Source organism: Stegostoma tigrinum, chromosome 33, assembly GCF_030684315.1.
Source record: "Stegostoma tigrinum isolate sSteTig4 chromosome 33, sSteTig4.hap1, whole genome shotgun sequence".
Classification (NCBI taxonomy): domain Eukaryota; kingdom Metazoa; phylum Chordata; class Chondrichthyes; order Orectolobiformes; family Stegostomatidae; genus Stegostoma; species Stegostoma tigrinum.
In genome coordinates, this window is record NC_081386.1 from 32,167,065 (window position 1) to 32,189,170 (window position 22,106).

The 22,106-nt window shown below is 44.6% G+C and overlaps 1 protein-coding gene across 12 annotated transcripts in view; it reads right to left on the reverse strand.

Annotated features, from left to right (window-relative positions):
- Positions 1 to 1,396: 1,396 nt before the first annotated feature.
- The window catches only part of tle3a (TLE family member 3, transcriptional corepressor a), an 84,043-nt gene continuing 63,333 nt past the window's right edge, over positions 1,397 to 22,106 (reverse strand). For 8 of the 12 annotated variants that reach the window (XM_059639321.1, XM_059639323.1, XM_048562731.2 and 5 more), the window contains 9 exons: positions 21,580 to 21,706; positions 18,467 to 18,648; positions 18,257 to 18,333; positions 15,899 to 16,148; positions 12,596 to 12,843; positions 11,561 to 11,708; positions 8,130 to 8,280; positions 4,181 to 4,257; positions 1,397 to 3,208 (listed from right to left, as the gene is read on the reverse strand). In XM_059639321.1, the coding sequence (XP_059495304.1) occupies positions 3,101 to 3,208; positions 4,181 to 4,257; positions 8,130 to 8,280; positions 11,561 to 11,708; positions 12,596 to 12,843; positions 15,899 to 16,148; positions 18,257 to 18,333; positions 18,467 to 18,648; positions 21,580 to 21,706 (1,368 nt within the window). In that variant the 3' untranslated portion in view covers positions 1,397 to 3,100. The remainder of the gene's footprint in view (positions 3,209 to 4,180; positions 4,258 to 8,129; positions 8,281 to 11,560; positions 11,709 to 12,595; positions 12,844 to 15,898; positions 16,149 to 18,256; positions 18,334 to 18,466; positions 18,649 to 21,579; positions 21,707 to 22,106) is intronic. The other 4 variants (XM_059639324.1, XM_048562732.2, XM_048562733.2 and 1 more) reach the window with 1 other exon arrangement.

Here is a 22,106-nt window from a genome sequence, read left to right on the forward strand (position 1 = left end):
GGTGGTTGGGTGGGGGGGTGGGGGGTGGTGGGAGGGGTAATAAGTAGAAATGGGGGCGAGCAGTTTTGATGGGGTTGGGGGATTGAGCGTGAGGAGGTGAGGGTGGGAAAGGAAGTTGGGAAGAGAGAGAAAAAGAAAAAAAACGAAGGAGGAGGAGGAGAGGGTGGAGCGTGAGGCTGAGGTATCAGGAAGATGCTGAGGGTTTGGAGGATGAGAGAGAGGAATGGGTGGGGGAAGATGATAGGGGTCGTGTCTGTCCTTTACAAAATGACTAGCCAGTCTTTCATGTCAATGTACAATCCATCCACATGCTCAGCAGTTGGCAGAAATGTGCCAACAGGAACGAAACCTTGTGGTTTCAATTCTACAAAAGATCTCTGGAACCTCTACAAGATTTCCCTTTATATATAAGTTTTTTTAAAAAAAAACCTTTTATTGAATTATTAACAACTGTACATCATCTTCTGAAATCACAAAGTTAAGTTGCTACATTTTCCGGTGTTGAAGATTTTGACTTAAACACTTCACCGATTTATCGAGTGGTTTCTGGATCACTCAGCACCAGCATTTACACATTTATGTACATTTTTGCTCAGTTTTGTGTTTATTTTAAAAAAAAAACAGAAAATTTTGACACAAGCATTAGAAAAAAAGTTAAACCCAAAACAAGTCCTGCCAATTGTATTACCTCTGCGCTGGGGTTGGCTGGGAGGAAGTTAGTGAACATTTATACAAAATCGTTCATTACATCATAAAGTAACCAGGAGGGAAATAAATGAATCAGCAAAACATTAGCTCACAGAAACTAGAAACACAATAAAACTAACTGGGTTCTCGAGTAATGTTAGTGACTAGAACACTGGTTTATAAGATGCAGATGGAGGAGAATGGACTGAACTACCATACACAATGCTCCAAAAAGGTTGAATTCTGATAGCAGCTGGTCAGCGAGCAGCACGCAGAGCCCAATCTCTATATTGCAAAGTGGATGATTGATAGTGACCTCACAGTAACTTACGTTGAAGGAGACAGGATTGGAAGGGGATTAAAAAACAAAAATGTGAATAACAAAAAACAAGGAGACTCATAAAGACCCCTTTCCTACTTCGGGCAGTGACAGTTGCAGGAAGGGATAGACACCTCTACTTGTGGTGTTCAATATCGGTACTGCCCAGAGCCCCCCACCCTCGCACACACGCACGTACATACACACACACAGGCCAAGAAGACTCCACTCCCATATACCCACCACAGATACACCCCACCACCCACCCCTTGCACCATATACTGATCACAAGCACCACACCCTCATCTTTCACATTCCACAGAGACCTCCTCCTCCAACCATATACCCATCAAACCCCCCCCCCCTCCCCACCCACTTATATACCTCCCCAATAAACCCACCACAGGCACCTCCCCCTCCATATACCCATCCGGCCCATAGACACTGCCTCCACCCATATATCGACCATTCCCACCCGCACTTTCACCCAGCACAGGCACCAGCCCCTCCATATGCACACACCATAGACACCACCTCTGCCCATGTATGTACCATCTCCAGACATTGCCACCTCACACAGCGATCATGTTCACCACCACACTGAAGCCTCAAATGCCCACCACAGGTGAGCTTACCCTCTTTATACACTCACTGACAACTCCTCCATATACCCAATACAGAACAGAGGCCCATACCCTCACAGACTGAGCTCCACACCCTTCCCACACACCCACATGCCCCTTGCCAGGAACCACAGCCCGAGCTGATCTTTGCTGCTGTAAGAGCAATAAATACCAAAGTGTGCTGACATGGCACTGAAAGTGGGAATTGGAAACAGTGCACACACACGTTACTTCGAGACACTATCCAGATTTGACTCTTGCTGTTCAAAAATGAAAAATAACCAAGACACTTTAATATGGGAATACCGTACCATGGATGACCTGGGAATTGAGCATATCCAGAACCAAACTATGAACAGAATCTAGGATGTATGCTTCAGATTGTTCAAAGCAGAGATATCCATTTTGGGAAGGGGAAAGGTTTAAAACCTGTTGGCCGAACTTTACAAAATCCACACCAGAAAAGTCCAGATTCATCATCAGTAGGCCCGAAGAATTTTTGTTTGCATTCAAGAGGCAACTTTAAGAAGAACAAGACACTCAAAATCTGTTCCACAGATTCCCTGAGCTGTGTCACCAACATTGCATTGTCCAGAAGTGTCTCTTCTCCCCCTCTACTTCAGACCAGGAGAGGGTGAGAATAGTAAATGCTCGACAATGCTGCACTTAAATCAAAAATAGACACTTGAGGATTTGCTGGACCATTGGGAGGATGTTGCAAGTCTATTAAGTTTTGCCTCTCTCTATACCCATCTCCCACAATACCACCCCAGCCCATTCTTTTCAAACCAACAAATTCTCTTCCGATTCCAGTTACAAATTTCAAAACCACCATTTTTTCTTGAAAATGAAAGTTCCTTTCTCTGTGAAAAAGATTCAAATCTCTCTCAGTTCGGATGAGAAACAGATGCCACACTCGCATTGGGCTGTGAGAACACAATCGGATGGATGGTCCTTGGACACATCCTGGATCAGGTGTAAGAGCGTGCCCACTGTCACATATTTACAGTACACGTGTGTAATATGTCCAGAACTAATGAAGCACTGCTTCACTCAGAAGTTAAAAAGCTCTCTCTCTCTCTCTCTGTCTCTTACACACACGCTCTATCAGCAGGACAACCCTGCTTTCTGTGCTCAATAGATTTATCGCTGCAGGTTAAACGAAGAAAAGGAAAGTCTTCAACACCAAACCTCGGAGAAATTATGAAACTCAAAACATCTCTGATTCAATCAGGCCACCACAAGCTTTTCTTCAGAGGCAGACTTTGTAATGCTTCCAGTCACAAGTCCTGCATATTCCAGACTGACAGTCTGTAACCTAGTAAACAAATCAGTTAACTAGGCCTCATTAGGTTGACGGCAATGCCAAATACGTCCCCATTTGTTTGTGTTTTTTAAAAGCTGCGTTTTGAACCAGAGCGACTCGGTCCCCGAACTCCAAAATCTAAAGTGCCGTTCAGTCCCACTGCCATCAGTAGATGACTTCGTAGACTGTTGCTTTCTTGTCACCTGACCCTGTGACAATGTACTTATCATCAGCGGAGATATCACAACTTAGAACAGATGATGATTCCTTTGACTGGAGAGAGAATAGAACACGCACAGTTTGAGAACAGATGCAAGCGTTCAAGAAATCAAATGACATCCCTCCTTCAAACTTTCTCAGCCAAACTTGCACTCAGTCAACGCGTATGGCCCCACCCTTTCCACACCGCGATCCATCCCTTTTTGGGGAGGCCAGCAGGAAGAGGTTCTTTGGTACCACACCATTAGCCCACAAAGCGTCAATTGCCCAGAGGGGTTTGGAGATCTTTTGTCCACATTGATCCACTTGGAAAAGACCAGAGTTTCTGCAAAGAGCATTTCCATTCATGAATCCCCTCAGGGAGTAACAAAGGGCAATTCAACTGCAGGGGGGCATCTCACAGAGCAATCACAACTCCCTGCACCTCATATGAAATGAAGAGGACAAGTGTTTCCCATTGGGGAGCTGGGCTGTGAGTGTCAGCAAACCCAGGAGTTAAACAACCCTCCCAGATCACCATCGCTCTGGCCATTCTAGACTTGCCCTGCAATTTCAACAATTGTATTGTTGGGTGGCAGCCGAACCCTCCGAATGGGAACTGACAACTTTTCTTCATTCACCAGTTTTAAAACGAGTGAGACAAGGGCAGAAATCACCCGGACAATAAAGAAACAGCTCTCCTTCCAATTGGCTGCAGGATGGTGGGTGGGGTGTGCCAGACAGCCAATGACAGGAGACCGGGAGTGTGGGTGTAGTGACGGTGGGCGGGGGGATGGGAGTCACATGGCAACACATCGAAGGATAACCACAAGCAGAGATACGCCCTTAAGCTGCTGAATCGCACAAGGCCAATTAGAGAGAGCTCATTAACCACTTGCTCCTGGTGGGGAAGCACGAGCAGGAGCATTAAGACAAGATTCAAACCCTTGTAACATCTGCTAGACTTCCAAAAGAAACACAAAGAATGAACAGAAGACTCATCTCTCTTTAAGAGTGAAGAACGCGTCAGAAACTCTTCACGCTCACCTGGAATATGCTGGCGCCATATGGTGTCCTCCAGGCATTCAGCAGGTTATCCTTGCCAGTGCTAACAAACCACTTGCCTGTTAAAAAAAAAGTGTGATTTATTTAAAACAACAGCAAGCTATCAGAATCTATTACACTTGCAATGATGCCACGTGTCCCACTTGATTAAATAAACTAGTTTACACACATCGGGATAGGCTCGACAGACCGGGGCATTTTAAAAAGGGGGAAGGCCAGGACATGAGCGAATGAATACGTAAAAAGGGTTTGATGGAGTAGATATAGAGATAATGCTTCTATTTAATGGGGAAATGTAGCAAAACTGGAAGCCACCAATATAAAAAGGTAGTCACTGTTAGGAACACCAATAGGAGCAAGAGTAGACCATTGACCTGTAGGTCTCCTCATAATTGAATATGTCAAGGCACACGTTCAACTCCACTTTCCACCGACTTTGAATTCTTGAGAGCACAATAATCTGACTTGTTCTAGCGCTAAATTTATTCAATGAAAGCACTTCCAGAACATTCTGCACCAGAGAATTCTAAAGATTCACAACTTTTCAGTGAGGAAATGTCTCCACATTTTAGACCTGAGGCACTACGGGAAAGGACAACCAGCACAGGAAGTTCGGTATTGTCCTGTTGACCAGGTGCTTACTGTGTCATTATGCCTATGTTCTAGATTCACCAGCTAGGGGAAGCAGCTCCTCAGCATCTCAGAGTCACACAGCACAGAATCAGACCCTTCAACCCAACTTGTTCATGTCGACTAGGTTTCCTAAACCAAACTAGTCCCATTTGCCTGTATTTGCCCCGTATCCCTCAAAACTGTTCCTATTCAAATGTCTTTACATTTGGCTGATAATGCTCTTCCACAGAGTTTAATGGGTCAAGAGGTCACCTCACAGACTTTTAAATATTGACCAGGGTATATTGACCATTTATTCAGCTGGTCACCACAGAACAACCCCGTCATCCAAGGGCAGTCTATACGAACCCTCAATCTATTTCAAATGTAAGTGTATGCTTCCTCAATGTGAGCACTACAACTTCGCCTAGCACTCCAGATATAATCTCACCAAAGCCTTATACGTCCATAGCAGCAATTCATTCTTGGACTCCAATTCTCTTGCAATAAAGGCAAACGCAACATTTATTTTCCTAATAGTACCTGCATACTAACTGGCGAGTCCCTTGCATGAGAGCACCCATGTCTTTCTGAACATTTACATATCCTTCAAAGAGCGTTCAGTGTTTCAATTCTCACACCAAAGTGAAGAACTCTCAATTGCCCCCTACATTAAACTCCTTTGCTACTTCGTTGTTTATTCACTGAACCCAACTAGCTCCCTCTGCAACCTCTTTGGCCTCCTCACAGCTTACATTCCCATTTGGCTTTGTATCCTTTATTCTTTTATGGAGTGTGGCACCAGCTTTCAGTACCTGTCCCTAACTGCCCTCCAATTGAGTGACTGACTTGGCCTACAAAGGAGATATTCAAGATTGCAGCAGGTCACTGTTTAATTCATTTACAGGCTATGGGCATCACTTGCTGGACTGTGTGTTATTGCACATCCACAATAGCCCTCAAGAAGGTGGTGATGAGCCATCCTCTTCCACTGCTGCAGTCCAGTTGGCCCGGAGTTCACGTACGCCAGAGCAGGTAAGGATAGCCCATTTCCTTCCAAGGGACATTATCATAAAAATTCATTGGGTTCAATAAAGTGGCAGTAACTACATGATACTATCATGGACACTGGCTTTTTTCTGTCAGCTTTATTGTTGGAATAGAAATTCAATACTTTTGTCATGGGATTTTGACTGATGCCTAGACAGAATTAGCCTGAACCTCTGGTTTACTCATCCAAGGACCTGACCTTTATGCCATTAGCAAACAGAGGGAGCATTGATAATTTTGCAAGGAGATGAAGTGTAATGTACTATATACTGCAGGTAGCCAAGACCCTACAACAGAATGCTGTTATACTCCATCACACACAACCTGCCAACTTGAAAAAGCTTTATTTATCCCTACCTTCTGCTTCTTATCTATTATCCAAAAAGCTAATACATTGTGAAACACCACAAAATCTTATTTGCATGGCATTTTAGTGGATTTGTTTTGTAAATCTAAGTATACTACATCTAGTGGATTCCCTCAATCTACCATACTTGTTACATCCTCAGAAAGAATGCATTTGTCAAACAAACAGGATTTCCCTTTTATAAAACTATGTTGACTTGTTTAAATTATATCACTACACTTCAGAAAGCTTAATAAGAGATTCCAGCGCTTTCTTAATGGCTTATGCCAGGACAAGTGGTCTGTAGTTTCCTTCCTTCCTCTCCCCTTCTTTTCTTAAGGAGTGGTACAATGTTCGTTTCCAATCTGCTGGAACTGTTCCAGTATCTAGTGAATTTTGGAACTCACAGCCAGTGCATTGATTATCCAGTAGATTCAGAAATCAAGGGAAGAGGTTGGGGTGGGGTGACAGGTGGGGGTGGTTTATCAGATTTTAGGCTCTTGGGTTCCTCCAGTAAACTTTTTCTGCTGGTGTTGAATTCCCTCAAATCTCCACTCTGACATTAGCTCCGAGGCTACTTTCTAATTCTGGTGTCTAACTTGTCTTTTACTGTGGTGACTGACAAAAGATTTGCTTGTTGTCTCAGCCATTTCCTTATTCCTTATGATTATTTGAGTTTTCCCAGCTTTTAAGGGAATCAACACCTACTTTAGCTACTCTACATTGTTTATAAGTTTTGTAGTCTGTTTTTACATTACTGCCTAGTTCAATCTCATTCCATGTTTCCCCACTTTATCAACTGTCTGGTCGTCCTTTGGAAATGACTGAGTGACAAGCAATCATCAGATTTTCTGTTTTAATACTGCAGAGACAGCAGCTCTTTTAATTTTCACTGAATTTTTGTTTTTCAATTAAATTATTTTTAAACATTGTGAATTATTTCTTTAAAAGGTGTCTCATTTAACTCACCTCTTAGTCTGCCTTAGCCAATCAATAATAGCCAATTCTGCCCTCATACCCATGTGGTTTCTTCAGTTTATTATTGTGGTGTGTGAACAGAGAATGTCATTTTCAAACTAAAATGTAGAATTCATATAATGAAGACTCAAGAGTCATACAACATGGAAACAGACCCTTCGCTCCAACTAGTCAATGCCAAACATAATCCCAAACTAAACTAGTCCCACCTACCCGCTCCTGGCCCATATCCCTCCAAACCCTTCCTATTCATGCACTTAAACAAATATCTTTTCAACATTGTAACGGTGCCCACATCCACCACTTCCTCAGGAAGTTCATTCCGCATGTGAACCATCCTCTGTATGTAAAAAAAAAAAAACCTGCTCGTCTTTTTTTAAAATCTCTTTCTTTTCACCTTAAAAATATGCCCCCGGTCTTGAAATCTCCTATCCCAGGGAAAATATGCCGACCATGAACCCTTTCTGTGCTTCCCATGATTTTATAAACTTCTAGAAGCGCACCTTTCAATCTCCTGTGCTCCTGTGAAGAAAGTCCCAGCCTATCCACCTTTCTTTATAACTCGAACCCTCCACACCCAGCGACATCCTGGTAAATCTCTTCAGAATCCTCTCCAGCTTAACAATATCCTTCCTATAACTCAGCAACCAGGATTATATACATGTTACATAACTCACATTATATATGAAACTGGCCTGGAAAACAAATGTGTTTAGATTTGTCAATACAGTATGCATTTAATTTTTTTTTGGTAACACAGAAATTTGTTTCCATATTCTTTCAGTATATGAATATATATGTTATGATCACTTTTTTCCATGTGATGTCTCCCTGCCACATTAACTTCATATCTGCTGTTGTGTAGTTTTTACTCACTAAAACCAGGAGGCCATTCAGAAGGGTAGCAGTTAAGATTATGATAGAAAGCTGCGACTTTCTACTTACCACAGTATGCAAATTTCAGTGATAGGACACAGCTCTCATGCAAATGAAGCTGATATTTGTCAGGTTTTGTGTGATGCAGCACCTCCACATTGCTGCTCTCCATCCCCACTGCTAACCACTCCCCAGTGGGGCAGTAACCCAGAGAGAAGATCTGTACAGGGGAGCAAAGATAATTCAGTGACATCCACTAACAATGGGAGCCTGCAACTTGTCAATACAGAGGACTAAAAAAGTCATTAAAGAAAAAGAAAATCACATTAACGCAGTTAACTTGTAGAGAAGTAGAATTAAAAAGCAGAGATATCTTCACAGAGAACTCTGCTGAGGCTATGCTCTGAAATCAGTCTGGACTCCATATTATAAAACATTGAAACATGGGCAAAGGCATGAAAAATATTCTCAAGAATGACACAGGACTGAGAGGATGTACATCACAGGAGAAATAAAGGGTTTAAACTGGCTAGAGTTCAGCTTTCTCTTTTACAGAAAAGTAGAGTAGCCTATCAAAGTCTATAAGATCCTGATAAAGGATTTGTTGTGGTTGACAAAGAAACTGCCTCCACTTGTAAATGTGTGTCAGAAAAAAAGTACTGTCACCAAAAATAAATCTTTAGTAATTCTAACAAGGTCAGCCAGGTGGACATCACAGTGTATGAGTTCCCTGACTGGACTAGGCTAATGGCCCCAATCATGGAACCCTGGCTAACAGATACAAACAGGAGTGTCAGAGGTTCTGTTCACTCAGAGCTCACTCTGAGAAAGCCGGATCAGTGTTAAATACTATGCACGTGTAAATAAATGGTGAGTTGGTGATAATCAGCCTCTATGGAGTTATTTCAAAATCCAGTGGAAAGTCCGGGAGAAGCTTCACTACACAAAGTCGAACTCACTGCCACAGGGAAAGGTCCCACTGAATGGGTGTAGATACAGCCTAGGGGAGATTGATTTTAGCATGAGGTTTAAAAGATAATTATTTTGGTGTTGTCTTTAATGGAGGGTAAAATGAAGGGGGAGGGGGAAAGAGTGTCGTGGGACACATTCTAAGATCTGCTTGCTGAAGCCTGGAGATTATTCAGTCATAGGAGATTGGACAGCCTAGATTGACTTTTACTAGGAAGAAAGGTGCAAGGTATTTTAGAGACAATAGCAGTAGCCTATGTACCACAGTGGATAGTTAGAGTCTCCAAATCCCCAGTAACGTGTTGAGAAAGATTGTAAACAGTTGTGCTTCAAACTGTCCATCATCTTGGAATGAATGGTGGCAAGATAACTACTCAGCATTTCAATCTGGATACAAGGTCCATGTGATTTGTGTTGCTATGCAGATGGGCTTTGTTGGGACGGGGGCGCAGTTTCTAAGATGTCCGGGAAACTCCCAGACAAGTCTGTCTGTCTGTCAGGATCGGAGGAGGGGAGAGCAGTCATGGGCACCGAGACCCTGTGATCCACCAAGCAGGGTTAAAAAGATCAATTCACAAGGAGTTCAAACAGAGCTCGAAGATTTTTCTGGCTTGTGCTCAGATGAGGATGTCAGATTTTGGGGGGGGGGGGGGGGGGGGGATGCCCTCACTATGAATGGCTGCTCGGAACTTAAAAGTTCCCGCAGCTAAGAAAGGAAAAGGAAGGCTTTGGGTGCAAAGGAATTAACTTGGCCTGTTTCCAGGAAAATATTGAATATTTAAATTGCAGCATGTTTCCAATTGTGTGAAATATTTAGTCAAAGGTGTTTTTAGTTTAGTCTTCTGTTGCAGTAAAGTTCTTAGAAGAAGTGAAATTTTGTCATGCTGTTTTAACTGGAAACTACAATTTTAGTCTCACTGGAAATAGTAAAAAAAAAATCTAGATAAGCTCAAAAGGTTAAAGACATATGCTGATGGGTAAGAAGTGGTGTGGGATGTGTAGGACAGAAATGCCATAGACCAATTGGGTGAAGACCCTGCTTCAATGCAGTAAACTCAAATGTTAAACAAAGCAACAGAAAGGGGTTTTCTAAAATTATACAAGGAACAAACCCCCACTTATATCAAGTTAAGTTCTTTTCATAACTCCAAAGCCTGCCAGAGTGCTGCAAAGCCAATGAAGTACTTTGAGAGATGAACGTTACACGCTCCATTCCCTGGTCTGAGGACGCATTGTCTGACAATGCCTCATCTGAGGCTGTTTCACTTGGCCCATTTGGTCAGTGATAGATTCCCATTGCCCTCCAACCCTCAGGGTGAGGGCAAGGAGACAGGTCCAAAGCTAGCTCAGTCAGAACGGGCATGGCAACTGAACTGGTGTCATCCGCCTGTTTCTGAACCCAGACGTAACCAGCTCTCCATTGTCAAGTAATCTGCCGAGAGAAGCAGAGGAACGGAAGGCTGGAACTGTCTGACCACACATTTTCTGTCTTTTCCATAGCACCAAAGAGGTGAAAGGTGATTGGAATTTGGGCTGCCAGATTCATGACAACATGCAATCACTAAAGGCCAAAAGCACAGATATATCTGAGAAGTCAGAGGAACATTTGGTGAGGAAGGGAATGGAAGGATGTGTGTTCGATAAGCTGAGAAGGTGAAGCTCCTGAGGAACACAGGCACTGAGATAGGCCAGCAGAACCAAATGCCTGTTTTTGGGTTGTTAACTCATGTAATTCAACACAGGTCAGCGCAGGAGGCAGTGGGGCAGATAGAGAATAAGGTTGGTGCTTGTGTTAGAGATAGTGGGAACTGTAAATGCAGCAGAATCTGAGATAACAAGGTGTAGATCTGGAAGAACACAGCAGGCTGAGCAGCATCAGAGGAGCAGGAATTTCTGAAGAAGTGTCTAGGCCCAAAACGTCCGATTTCCTGCTCCTCTGTTGCTGTGTTCACCCAGGTCTAAACCTGGATATCTCTGGTGCTCGTGATAACTGCGTTCTGACAGGCCAAACTTCCCCTGGCATCCCGATCAACACAAATTAGAGAAGTGCAAAAGGAGTTGGGGATTGTATAGGGAAGTGGAGTCCCAGAACCAATATGGGCAATGGGCCAAGTGTCCTTGATCTGAGACTACCAGGTTCTGTGCTAACTGAAGGATTAATAAATGCATCCTTTAACAGTAGATGTTTAAAAGATCAGCACCGTGATAAAGGTGAAGCATTGGCAGTTCCTGGCAGTAACAATAGTGGAGGCAATCCTCTATTACACAAGTATGATTGGGACAAATGACAGTGTATTACTGAAATAACACCAACTGTACGACAGCACTCTGCAGGTCTGGTGAGAACATTGATTGTGAAATAATCAGACCAGGCACACTATGTACTCTGAGGATGTTATTGACAGCAATTTCAAGAAAGTACATTTCTACATATTTGATGGATCCTTTCAACAGTTGATAGGATGGAACCAACCAATATCCCTGAAAAACAAACAAGAGTAAGCTGACCCCACTGATGGCCAGACATTCACCTGTGAGGTAAAGTCATGCTGCTGGAGCTGTCTTCCTTCACGCAAGTCCCAAGATCTCACTGTGTTGTCGAGGCCGCCTGTCCACAGCTTTGTGCCATCGTGGGAAATGTCAATACAACTGGCACCATCTGTATGTCCTTGAAATTGCCTAAAAATCACACAAGACATTCCATTCCATTATAGAACAAAAAAAATCAAAGAACTGTAGATGATTGAGATCAGAAAGAGCCAAAAACACAGAGAATCTTGCAGAAACTCAGTCAGTCTAGCAGTGTCTGTGCAGAGAACAAATAGTGTTTTGAGTCTGATATGACTCACATAGGAATCATATTGGATTCAAAATGCTAATTCTGTTCCTGTCTCCATGGATACTGCCAAACCCACTGAGTTTCACAGTATTCTCTGGTTTATATTGCGATCAATCGTAAGTGGCATTCCCTAACCCTCAACACCCCACTCCCTTGATAGCATCAAAAACAATTTTGCTGCAATTATTCCTCTCATTTCCATGATTCTCAGGCCAAGGGGCAAACTGGGTATTAATGTTCCAGTCACTTTGGAATGATGCAGGTAGTTAGTGAAATCGAATCTTAGAAGGGGACAGACATCCTGCCCTTTACTCTTTGCTGACAGACTATCACACAGAGTGGGGAATTCGAGACACAAATGACGAACATCAAACAGCACAAAAAGGCTTGTGATGTTAGAATCACAGAATCCCTACTGGGTGAAAAGAGGCCATTTGGCCCATCAAGTATGCACTGACCCTCTGAATAGCTTGCCACTCAGACTTAGCCCTCCACCCTGTCTCTATTATCCCACATTTCCTTTGGCTAACCCATCTCGCCTGCACACCCCTGGACACTACGGGCAATTTAGTATGGCCTGTCCACCCTAACCTGCGCATCTTTGGACTGTGGGAGGAAACCCACACATACACAGGGAGAATGTGCAAACTCTGCACAAGGCTGGAATCGAACCTGGGTCCTGAGCACTGCGAGGCAGCAGTGCTAGCCTCTGAGCCAACAGACTTACCTGACAAGTGTTTGGTTGTGCAGGTCCCAGACTGCAATGTTACCATCACTGCAACAGGAGAAGCAAACTTTAGCATCAGGACTGATGGCCAGTGCATAGCAGGCAGGCGCTGAGGAGGTGAGTTCAGCCTTGATTCTTGGTGTGGGGGAAGCTAGGTCCCATATTGTCAGTGTACTCGCTTCCCCCCCAACGATCAGCGTACGGCCATCGGGAAGGAGTTTGCAGGAACGGATGTAATTATCTCTGTTCTGTGAGGAAAATCAGAGCAGGGGCAGGGGGAGAAAAAAGAGCATGTAAGACAAAACAGTGCAGAGGGCATCACATCAGTGCATAGCCCATGGCTCAGCATGGTCTCCTCAGGACAACCGGGTTGTGGGTTCAAGCCTCACTCCAGACAGTCAATCACTGAATTTAAATTAAATCCACCCCTTGCAAGCGCTAAGGCTTGGTATGCTCTTCTGGGTTGGAAGGTACAGAGTCTGGGACAAAGCGGGTATTACCCCAAATTAAGAGCAGCAGTAAATGGAAACTCTCCATCACAACTAATCTGCAACTTTCTTCCCCCGAAAGGGAAACTGTTGACATTGTGTTACTTAAAAACTTCAAAAAAATAAAGAGGCTGGTTAGGGTTAGAATTGAGTAGTAAAGTCCTGCAGCTGAATAGACCCAGTTAAAGTACAGACCTGTCAGAATCTGTTTTAGTATCAGAACTGTGTAATGGGCTGAATGGCCTCTGAGACTGACTAGGAAAAGCTGTGGGCGCTCACTTCCAAACAGTGGGCTCCTGAACTCCATTAGAACATCCAAGTGCTTTAGCTTCATAAATCTCACTGCTGAACACACTCTAATGGCCTTCCCTGCAAAACTTCAGGGAGGTCAAATCAGTCATCGTCAAACATTAATTTAATCTCTTTTCAAAATGCCCAAGACTGTCATATTAATGTTAGAGCTCAGAGGATCAAGGGAGTTTGAGTACCCCCACATTCAATTAGAGCAACACTTATTTTATTTACTGTTTTTTTTTTAAAAAAAAAGGTCAGTGGCAGTCATCTTTTAGAAAATTAACTACTGTTCACAAAATCAATGTGGTTCAGGTCAGCCATTCAGCTCAGTCTGGGTCAGCCCCTTATAGCAAGAAGCTACAGTGTACACCATAAGATATAGGAGAAGAGTCAGACCATTCAGCCCATTGAATATGGAGCAGATTCAATCATGGCTGATATGTTTCTCAACCCCATTCTCCTGCCATCTCTCTGTAACCTTTGATCCCCTGAACAATCAAGAACCAGCTATCTCTCGTGTTAAAAACAGTCAATGAGTTGACCTTCCCCCGCCCATCTGCACTGAGGAGTCCCACAGATTAACCACCCTCTGACTGAAGAAATTCCTCATCTCAGTTCCAAAAAGAGTTATCCCTTCACTGAAACTCTACCCTCAGGTCCTCGTCCCTCCTACTAATGGAAACATCTTCTCCACATCCACTCTATCCAGGCGTCTCAGTATTCTGCAAGCTTCAGTCAGATCCCCCTCTTTGTCTTTCTAAGCCCCACCAAGTACAGACCCAGAGTCCTCAACTGCTCCTCCTCTGACATGTCCTCCATCTCCAGGATTATTCTTGTAAACTTTCTCTGAACACCCACCACGTCAGAGAGAGCCTGTTTAATGTGGGTATGATTCAATAGCTTTTCACTCCCAGTGTCCAGCTGGTAATAGCAGTTCCACAGGTAACACTCTCACCTCAAAGCTCCAGATTGTGCCACAAGCTCTGTTTCAGAGGTAAATGCTACAGTGCAGTAAAAATTATAGAATCCCTACAGTGTGGAATCAGCCCATCAAGTCCGCACTGACCCTCTGAAGAGAATCCCACCCAGATCTAGCCCCCTACTCTATCCCTGTAATCCTGATTAACCATGGTTAATCCACCTCGCCCGCACACCCCTGGACATTATGGGCCATTTAGCACAGCCAACCCATTGAACCTGTACATGTTCGGACTGAGAGAGGAAACCGCAGCATCTGGAGGAAACCCATGTAGACATGAGGAGAACATGCAAACTCCACACAGTCACCCAAGGCTGGAATCACACCCTGGCATTGTGAGGTAGTAGTGCTAACCACTGAACCACTCAAAACGTGCCTACCCCCTCAGGGGAGTATAGGACTTTTTGGCAGGGAAAATGAGATCTCCCCAGCATCCTGGCCAGTGTTTACGTCTCATGCTTTCTCACGGATGTCCCTCGGAACCTGCAAACTGGCCGCTGCTTCTCTTACACTGCAACCAGCACACAAAATAAACAGGGAGCGTGGGTGCATTCAGGCCCATGTCGCAGTGGGGAAGTAACGGAGGTGGTGACTGATCAAAGGAAGTGTGGACCAGGAGGGAGAACTGTGGCTATGAAGGGGTGGACGGAAAAGGCGTTTGGCTGCAGAGAGCTAGCGAGAGCAAAAATAAGAACATAGGAATACACAGCTAATTAGGACCAGGAAATCAGGAGCTCAGTAAGGTGATAAATTCCTTCAAAATTAACATATCTTTTATCAAGTGAGGAAAAAAATCTTTTATTGCTAACTTCTGTTGTGCTGTGACTATCTAGATATTATGATGGCTAGAAATTAGTTTCTTGCAAGTTATGACTTTGAGAAGAGGAGAGAAGAAGGAAAACAGTGAATTCTACAGATTATATATCTGAGGGAGAACAGATCCATCACCACAAATACAGAGGCTATAGTTCCTATGGAAGAGCCTTGCATCTAAAGGAGGAGTTAGTGACAATGAAAAGATTAGTCTCAGAAAGCAAGAAAAAGTGCCTTTCAGAAATTTCAAGGGAGCGAAAGAAACAAAAAATCTCTTTCTTTTTGCAATTCATTTCATTGGCTGCAAACGTTTGGGATGATTCAGATGCAGCAAAAAGATAACAAATAAATGCAACTCTTTGGAATTCCCTCCCGAAGTGCATTGTGAGCACATGGACCACAACGGTTTAAGAAGGCAGCTCAGCTACCCACCCTTCTCAAGGGGCAGCTAGGGAAGGCCAATAAATACATTCATACGTCAAATCACTCTGAATATAGAACATGCTGACACTCGAGCCAACAGTGCCCATCAGTGGGTGCCCTGGGCTCCTTCAATGAAGGTGAATGCTCGATCTCGTGTAAACATTTAGAAATCCCTCCGTACACCACCCCCACCATCGCCATGCCCTTCACAAGCCAGTCATAAACTGCACAGCAGCTTTAAAGCTCCAACCCCGACATCTCCTGCCCAGTCCAGAGCCCAGCTGCTGCCGCCGCTGCGGCACTTACAAGACAGTCTAACTGCGATACGGGGCTCTTGCTGCCAGGTTGGCTGATGTCCCAGATTTTCACACAGCCTTTGCCTCCCGTGTACACGTGCCGCGTGGGGTTGCTGATGGTGACGGCGCACACCACTTCCCCGTGGTTGAGCGTGTTGATCTGCCGGGCGTGTCGTGGGATACCGGGCCCTATCAGGGCATCGGGAGGGAAGGGAACAGGCTGCATCTGTCCGTCGGCACTCACGTGGAAGGAGTAAGCTCTGGGCAGGAGAGGCAGAGAGAGAAATTAAATAACAGGCTTAGAAAACACAACACTCAGCATTCACCTAGCACACAGCAGCTCCGAAGCATAAATGGGCATTTACAAGAATTGGTCAGTGTTCCAGATTGAACCCTTACAGCGTAGACGGTAGCCTTTGGGCTCAATTCTGACCCCTTGCTCGAGCTATCCAATTAATCCCTCTCCAGTAGCCCAGTCGTTTTTAAACGAGGTGTTTACCAACGCTCTCGTGAGATCTATTGCTGTTCCCAACACTCCAGCAGCACGCCCCAGGCTCCAACAACATGCTGCTGGGGCGGTGCTGTCGGTAGCAGTGGGTTCGAGAGGAAAGAGGAGGAAGAGTTGGGACGTCATGTTGAGGCTGTACAAGACATTGGTGCGGCCTCTTCTGGAATACTGTGTCCAGTTGTGGTCACCCAGTTACAGGAAGGATATTATTCAGCTGCAGAGGGTTCAGAAGAGATTGACCAGGATGTTGCCGGGTGGAGAAGGTTTGAGTTATAAAGAAAGGCTGGATAGGCTGGGATGTTTTTCACTGAAGTGTAGGAGATGGAGAAGCGACCTGATAGACGTTTCTAAAATAATGAGATAGAGTTAATGGTAGTTGGCTTTTCCTGAGGATGAGGGATTGAGATGAGGGGCCACAGTTTTAAGGTGAGAGCAGAGAGATTTAACAAGGACACGAGGGACAATTCCTTTTAAAAATGTGCATGTGGAATGAGCTTCCTGAGGAAGTGTGGAGGTGGGTACAATTACAATGTTTCGAACACATTTGGAGAAGTACATGAACAGGAAGGGTTTGGAGGGATATGGGCCTACAGCAGGCAGGTGGGACTAGTTTAGTTTGGGATTATGTTCAGCATGGACTGGTTGGGCCGAAGGGTCTGATTCCATGTTGTATGACTAATAAAAAAGGAAGGAAAAAAAGAAGGAAAAAAGGAACAGGTTGCTGATGCTTCTTCAACTTTACACCCACCTTCATTGGTTTCCTGTTCCTTCTAATGTGTACATAGAACATAGAACAATGCAGCGCAGAACAGGCCCTTCGGCCCTCGATGTTGCGCCGACCTGTGAACTAATCTAAGCCCCTCCCCCGACACTCTCCCAGCATCATCCATTACTTAATCCACTAAACCAACTTCGAACATTGTTCAGCATCTATATTGGATCTCCTCAGAAGCGTGGATGCTCAGTGGATAATAACTCCACGTTCCACACAAACTGCAGTGGAAGTAATTTGGAATGTTTTCTTCCCTTTTCCCACTTGCCAGAGCTCACGATTCTAGGGCTGGCTTGGAATAGCAACAGCCTATTGCTTGGTATAACAGCAATATTAGCATCCAGCAACTGGGTATGTACTATGACAGGATTAAAGGCAAAATACTGCAGATCGTGGAAATCTGGAACACACACAGAAGTTGCTGGAGAAACTCAGCAGGTCTGGCAACATCCGTGGAGAGAGAAATGTTGAGTCCAGTCCGACTCTTCGATAAAAAAGTAGTACCATTCTGACTCGAACATCAACTCCGTCTTTTAAATTCACTCGGGGGTGTGGGCATCACTGGCTAGGCCAGCATTAATTGCCCTGGAGGGCAGTTAAGAGTCAGCCACATTGCTGTGGGTCTGGTGTAGGGTGTAGGCCAGACCAGGTGTCAGGGTGACAGTTTCATTCCCTGGGAAAGGGAACTAGTAAACCAGGTGGGTCATTTACAGCAATCAGCAGTGGTTTAACGGTCATCATTGGACCAGCTTTTCTTTTTATTCCAGATTTTAGTGAATTCAAATTTCACCATCTGCCATAGTGGGACCTGAACTCCGAGCACCAGCCTCCGAGCTGGTCCAGTGACATTATCACTGCACAGTCACACCCCCAACTCTCCCAACAGATGCTGTACTTCTCCAGCATTCTGCATGCTTGTGCGCTGGAACTGGGCTGCAACAAAACTCCAGTTTTTACCGAACAAATCAAGATGTCAAAGAAAGATTTATTTCCTTTGTGGGCTATGATACCTATCAGCAGAACGAGCATTGTCATAACTCACTTTCACCGTATTTCCCAAGCTACACAAGGGCGCTGAAAAGACTTACGGTTTCCCTCCAGGTATAGAGGCAAGGCTGGCAGGGAGTCCAGGAGCTCGCATATGGGAATGAGGGTCGAAGCTGACCTGTTCAGACAGACGCAACGTACTATTGAGTTTATATTCACTAACAGATGCTGTCAGTAGCAACCCACTTTTAATTCAGAGTGAAAAAAAAAATGCAAGGAATTGTGATGAGAAAATGAAGTTCATTACGTACACCTCCAAAGCTCACCATAGGAGACCGATAGGCCGCCGCAGCTGCGCTCATCTGTGGCGAGATGCTGTGGAGACCAGGGTACGCTCCTGGGCTGGTCAGCGCGCCATTCATCTCGTGGTGAGACATCATTGCAAAAGGAGCGTACGAGCCAGCCAAAGAGATCGGGGCACGAAGTGTTGGTGCTGGAAGCAAAAGAAAACAAACAATCCACATGAGCCAGTCAGTAACCTCTTTGCAGATGGCACTACCCACAACTCCACCAATCTTAATGACGAAGGATGCTGTAGGTTGCAGAGAGACATAGATAAGCTGCAGAACTGGGCTGAGAGGTGGCAAATGGAGTTTAATGCAGACAAGTGTCAGGTGATGCACTTTGGTAGGAGCAACTGGAATGCAAAGTAGGCTAACGGTAAGATTCTTAGTAGTATAGATGAGCAGAGAGATCTCTGTGTCCATGTACACAGATCCTTGAAAGTTGCCACCCAGGTTGACAGGGCTGTTAAGAAGGCATACAGTGTTTTAGCTTTTATTAATAGAGGGATCGAGTTCCGGAACCAAGAGGTTATGGTGAAGCTGTACAAAACTCTGGTGCGGCCGCACTTGGAGTATTGTGTACAGTTCTGGTCACCGCATTATAAGAAGGATGTGGAAGCTTTGGAAAGGCTGCAGAGGAGATTTACTAGGATGTTGCCTGGTATGGAGGGAAGTTCTTACGAGGAAAGGCTGAGGGACTTGAGGCTGTTTTCATTAGAGAGAAGAAGGTTGAGAGGTGACTTAATTGAAACACATAAAATAATCAGAGGGTTAGATAGGGTGGATAGGGAGAGTCTTTTTCCGACGATGGTGACGGCGAGCACAAGGGGGCATAGCATTAAATTGAGGGGTGAAAGATATAGGACAGATGTCAGAGGTAGTTTCTTTACTGAGAGAGTAGTAAGGGAATGGAACGCTTTGCCTGCAATGGTAGTAGATTCGCCAACTTTAGATACATTTAAGTCGTCATTGGACAAGCATGTGGACGTACATGGAATAGTGTAGGTTAGATGGGCTTCAGATCAGTATGACAGGTCGGCACAACATCGAGGGCCAAAGGGCCTGTACTGTGCTGTTATGTTCTATGTTCTCTGGCAGGCCGTAATGAGCGGTACAGTGGTTACGTGGCTGCCTCACAGTATCAGGGGCTCGGGTATGATTCCGCCCTCAGGCAGCTGTTTGTGTGGAGTTTGCACATTCTCCTCATGTCTGCGAGGGTTTCCTCCCTCGACCCAAAGATGCGCAGGTTAGGCGGGCTGGCCATGGGAAGTACAGGTTTACAAGGAGAGGGTAGGGGGCTGGGTCTGGGTGGGATGCTCTTCAGAGGGTTAGTGCGGTCTTGACAGGCTGAATGGCCTGCTTCCACACTCCGTAGGGACTCTGATTCTATAATATGATAGCCAGCTGCGTTTGTATACACACGCACACACACACTTTAACACAAAACCATCCCAATGTCCAACATGGATCTAGAGCTGCCAACACTCTAGGATTGGACTGGAGCTTCCAAGGATCAAAAGATTAATTTGTGTGAATCTGTCGCAAACCAAGTATTGGAGCAAAACCTCATTGGCCAAGTTATTAAATAAAATACTTAAGAAACCGATGATTCAACCACAGCTGAATGTAAACTTGTATCTGCATCAAAAGTAAGCATATACAAACAGGCACACACAAAATCTCCAATTTACACTCATTGACCATCTTTGAATGGGAAAACCGACCCAAACCACTTTGCGTAGAGATGATGTGGAGGGGCTGGTGTTGGACTGGCGTGGACAAAGTCAGAAGTCACACGACACCGGATCATAATCCAACAGGTTTATTTGAAAACACAAGCTTTCGGAGCGCTGCTCCTTCACCAAGTGAAGTGATCATGAGTCAAAAAAAAAAAATGGGGTCAGTTCAATTGACTTCTCCAGCACTTATCCAGTGAACCAGTGAAAGGGGAAAATATTGCCACCTTACATTATTAAAGCTCCTGCTTTGCCCTGAGAGTTTGAATTCTAAAATAAACACATCAGGCAGAATTCACCAAAAACACCATAGATTTCCAAAAGGTCTAATTTCTATAAAGTGTAGTTCACACAGCCTGCCCATTTGTGTCTAAATAATTTAAACAGTGGAATATTAAAAAAGGTTACATATAGGGAAGAGAGAACGATGTTTGGTCCCTTGTGTTTCATTCAAAAGACGTTATGGTTAATCTATGACTAAATTCTGAAAGACCTGCCTTTGGCCTCTATCCTTTAAAAAATTTAAATGAATCCATTTCGAGATAGATAATCAATAGTTGAATTGATTGGTCTTTCTGTGAAGGTGTTCCAACCCAAACTTTGCATGTAGAATGGCTTTCCAATTGCGCCCAAATGTTCAGACTCCCTGCACTAATCTCCACAACCAGCAAAATGTTTTTCTCAACCCAGCCCATCATCATTTCCCCTTTGATGAGACCAACCATAAACTTTTGGGAGATCGCTCCTTGTGATTTAGCCCCTGCAGTTCATTCTGATCAGCCTTTACTACATTCTCTCCAAGATCCGTTTGGGTCACCGGGCCAAGAGACACTCAGTGCAGATTTTTATTCATTCATTCTGGGAGGTGGCCATCACTGGCTGGGCTAGCATATATTGCCCGTCCCTAGCTGCCCATGAGATATTGGTGACGAGCTGCCTTCTTGAACTGCTCTAGTCCATGTGCTGAAGGTAGACCCACAATGCTGATAGGGAGTTCCAGGAACATTGACCCAGAAACTCCGAAGGAACGGTGATACGGTTCCAAGTCAGGGCGGAGATTGGCTTGGAGGGGACATCTCAGGGGGTGGTGTTCCCATGTATCTGCTGCCCTCGTCCTTCTAGATGGAAGGGGTCATGGATTTGGAAGATGCTGTCTGAGGATCTTTGGTGAATTTCTGTAGTGCATCTTTAGATGGTACACACTATCTCACACTGTTAGCTGTTAGTCTGCCACGTCCATCAACTTTGCAACACAAGCCATACCAAGACCTTGGGGGTAGTGTGCTCATGAGTACAGCTGGAGCTAAAATGAGTGCAAATGGAAACAGGAATGAAGATAGTTACCTAGTGAGTCCACGCCTGGGGGTTTCCCTGCTCTCAACCCTGGTGTCGAACTGGTACCTGGGGTCGGGGCATCATTTCGTGGGGTTGGAGTATTTGACTTCAATCCTGGGGTCGATGATTTGTCATTCTGGAAAAACAAAAAAGGAAAGATCTTCAGAACCCATGTGACAGAGTTTGACAAACAGCAGTATTTGTGTTGAAGGCAAACAGACATGATCATAGAGTCACACAGCATGGAAACAGACCAGTCCATGCCAACCACGTTCCCAAACTAAACTTGTCCCACCTGCCCGCATTTGGCCCATATCCATTCAAACCTTTCCTATTCATGTACTTGACCAAAAATGTCTTTTAAATGTTGTATCTGAACCTGCATCCACCACTTCCTCTGGCAGTTCATTGGACATACAAACAACTCTCTGTGAAAAACACAAACTTGTCCCAGAGTCCTTTTTAAATCTTTCTCCTCTCACCTTAAAAATATGCCACTAGCCTTGAAATCCCTAATGGGAAAGGAGGGTTTGCAT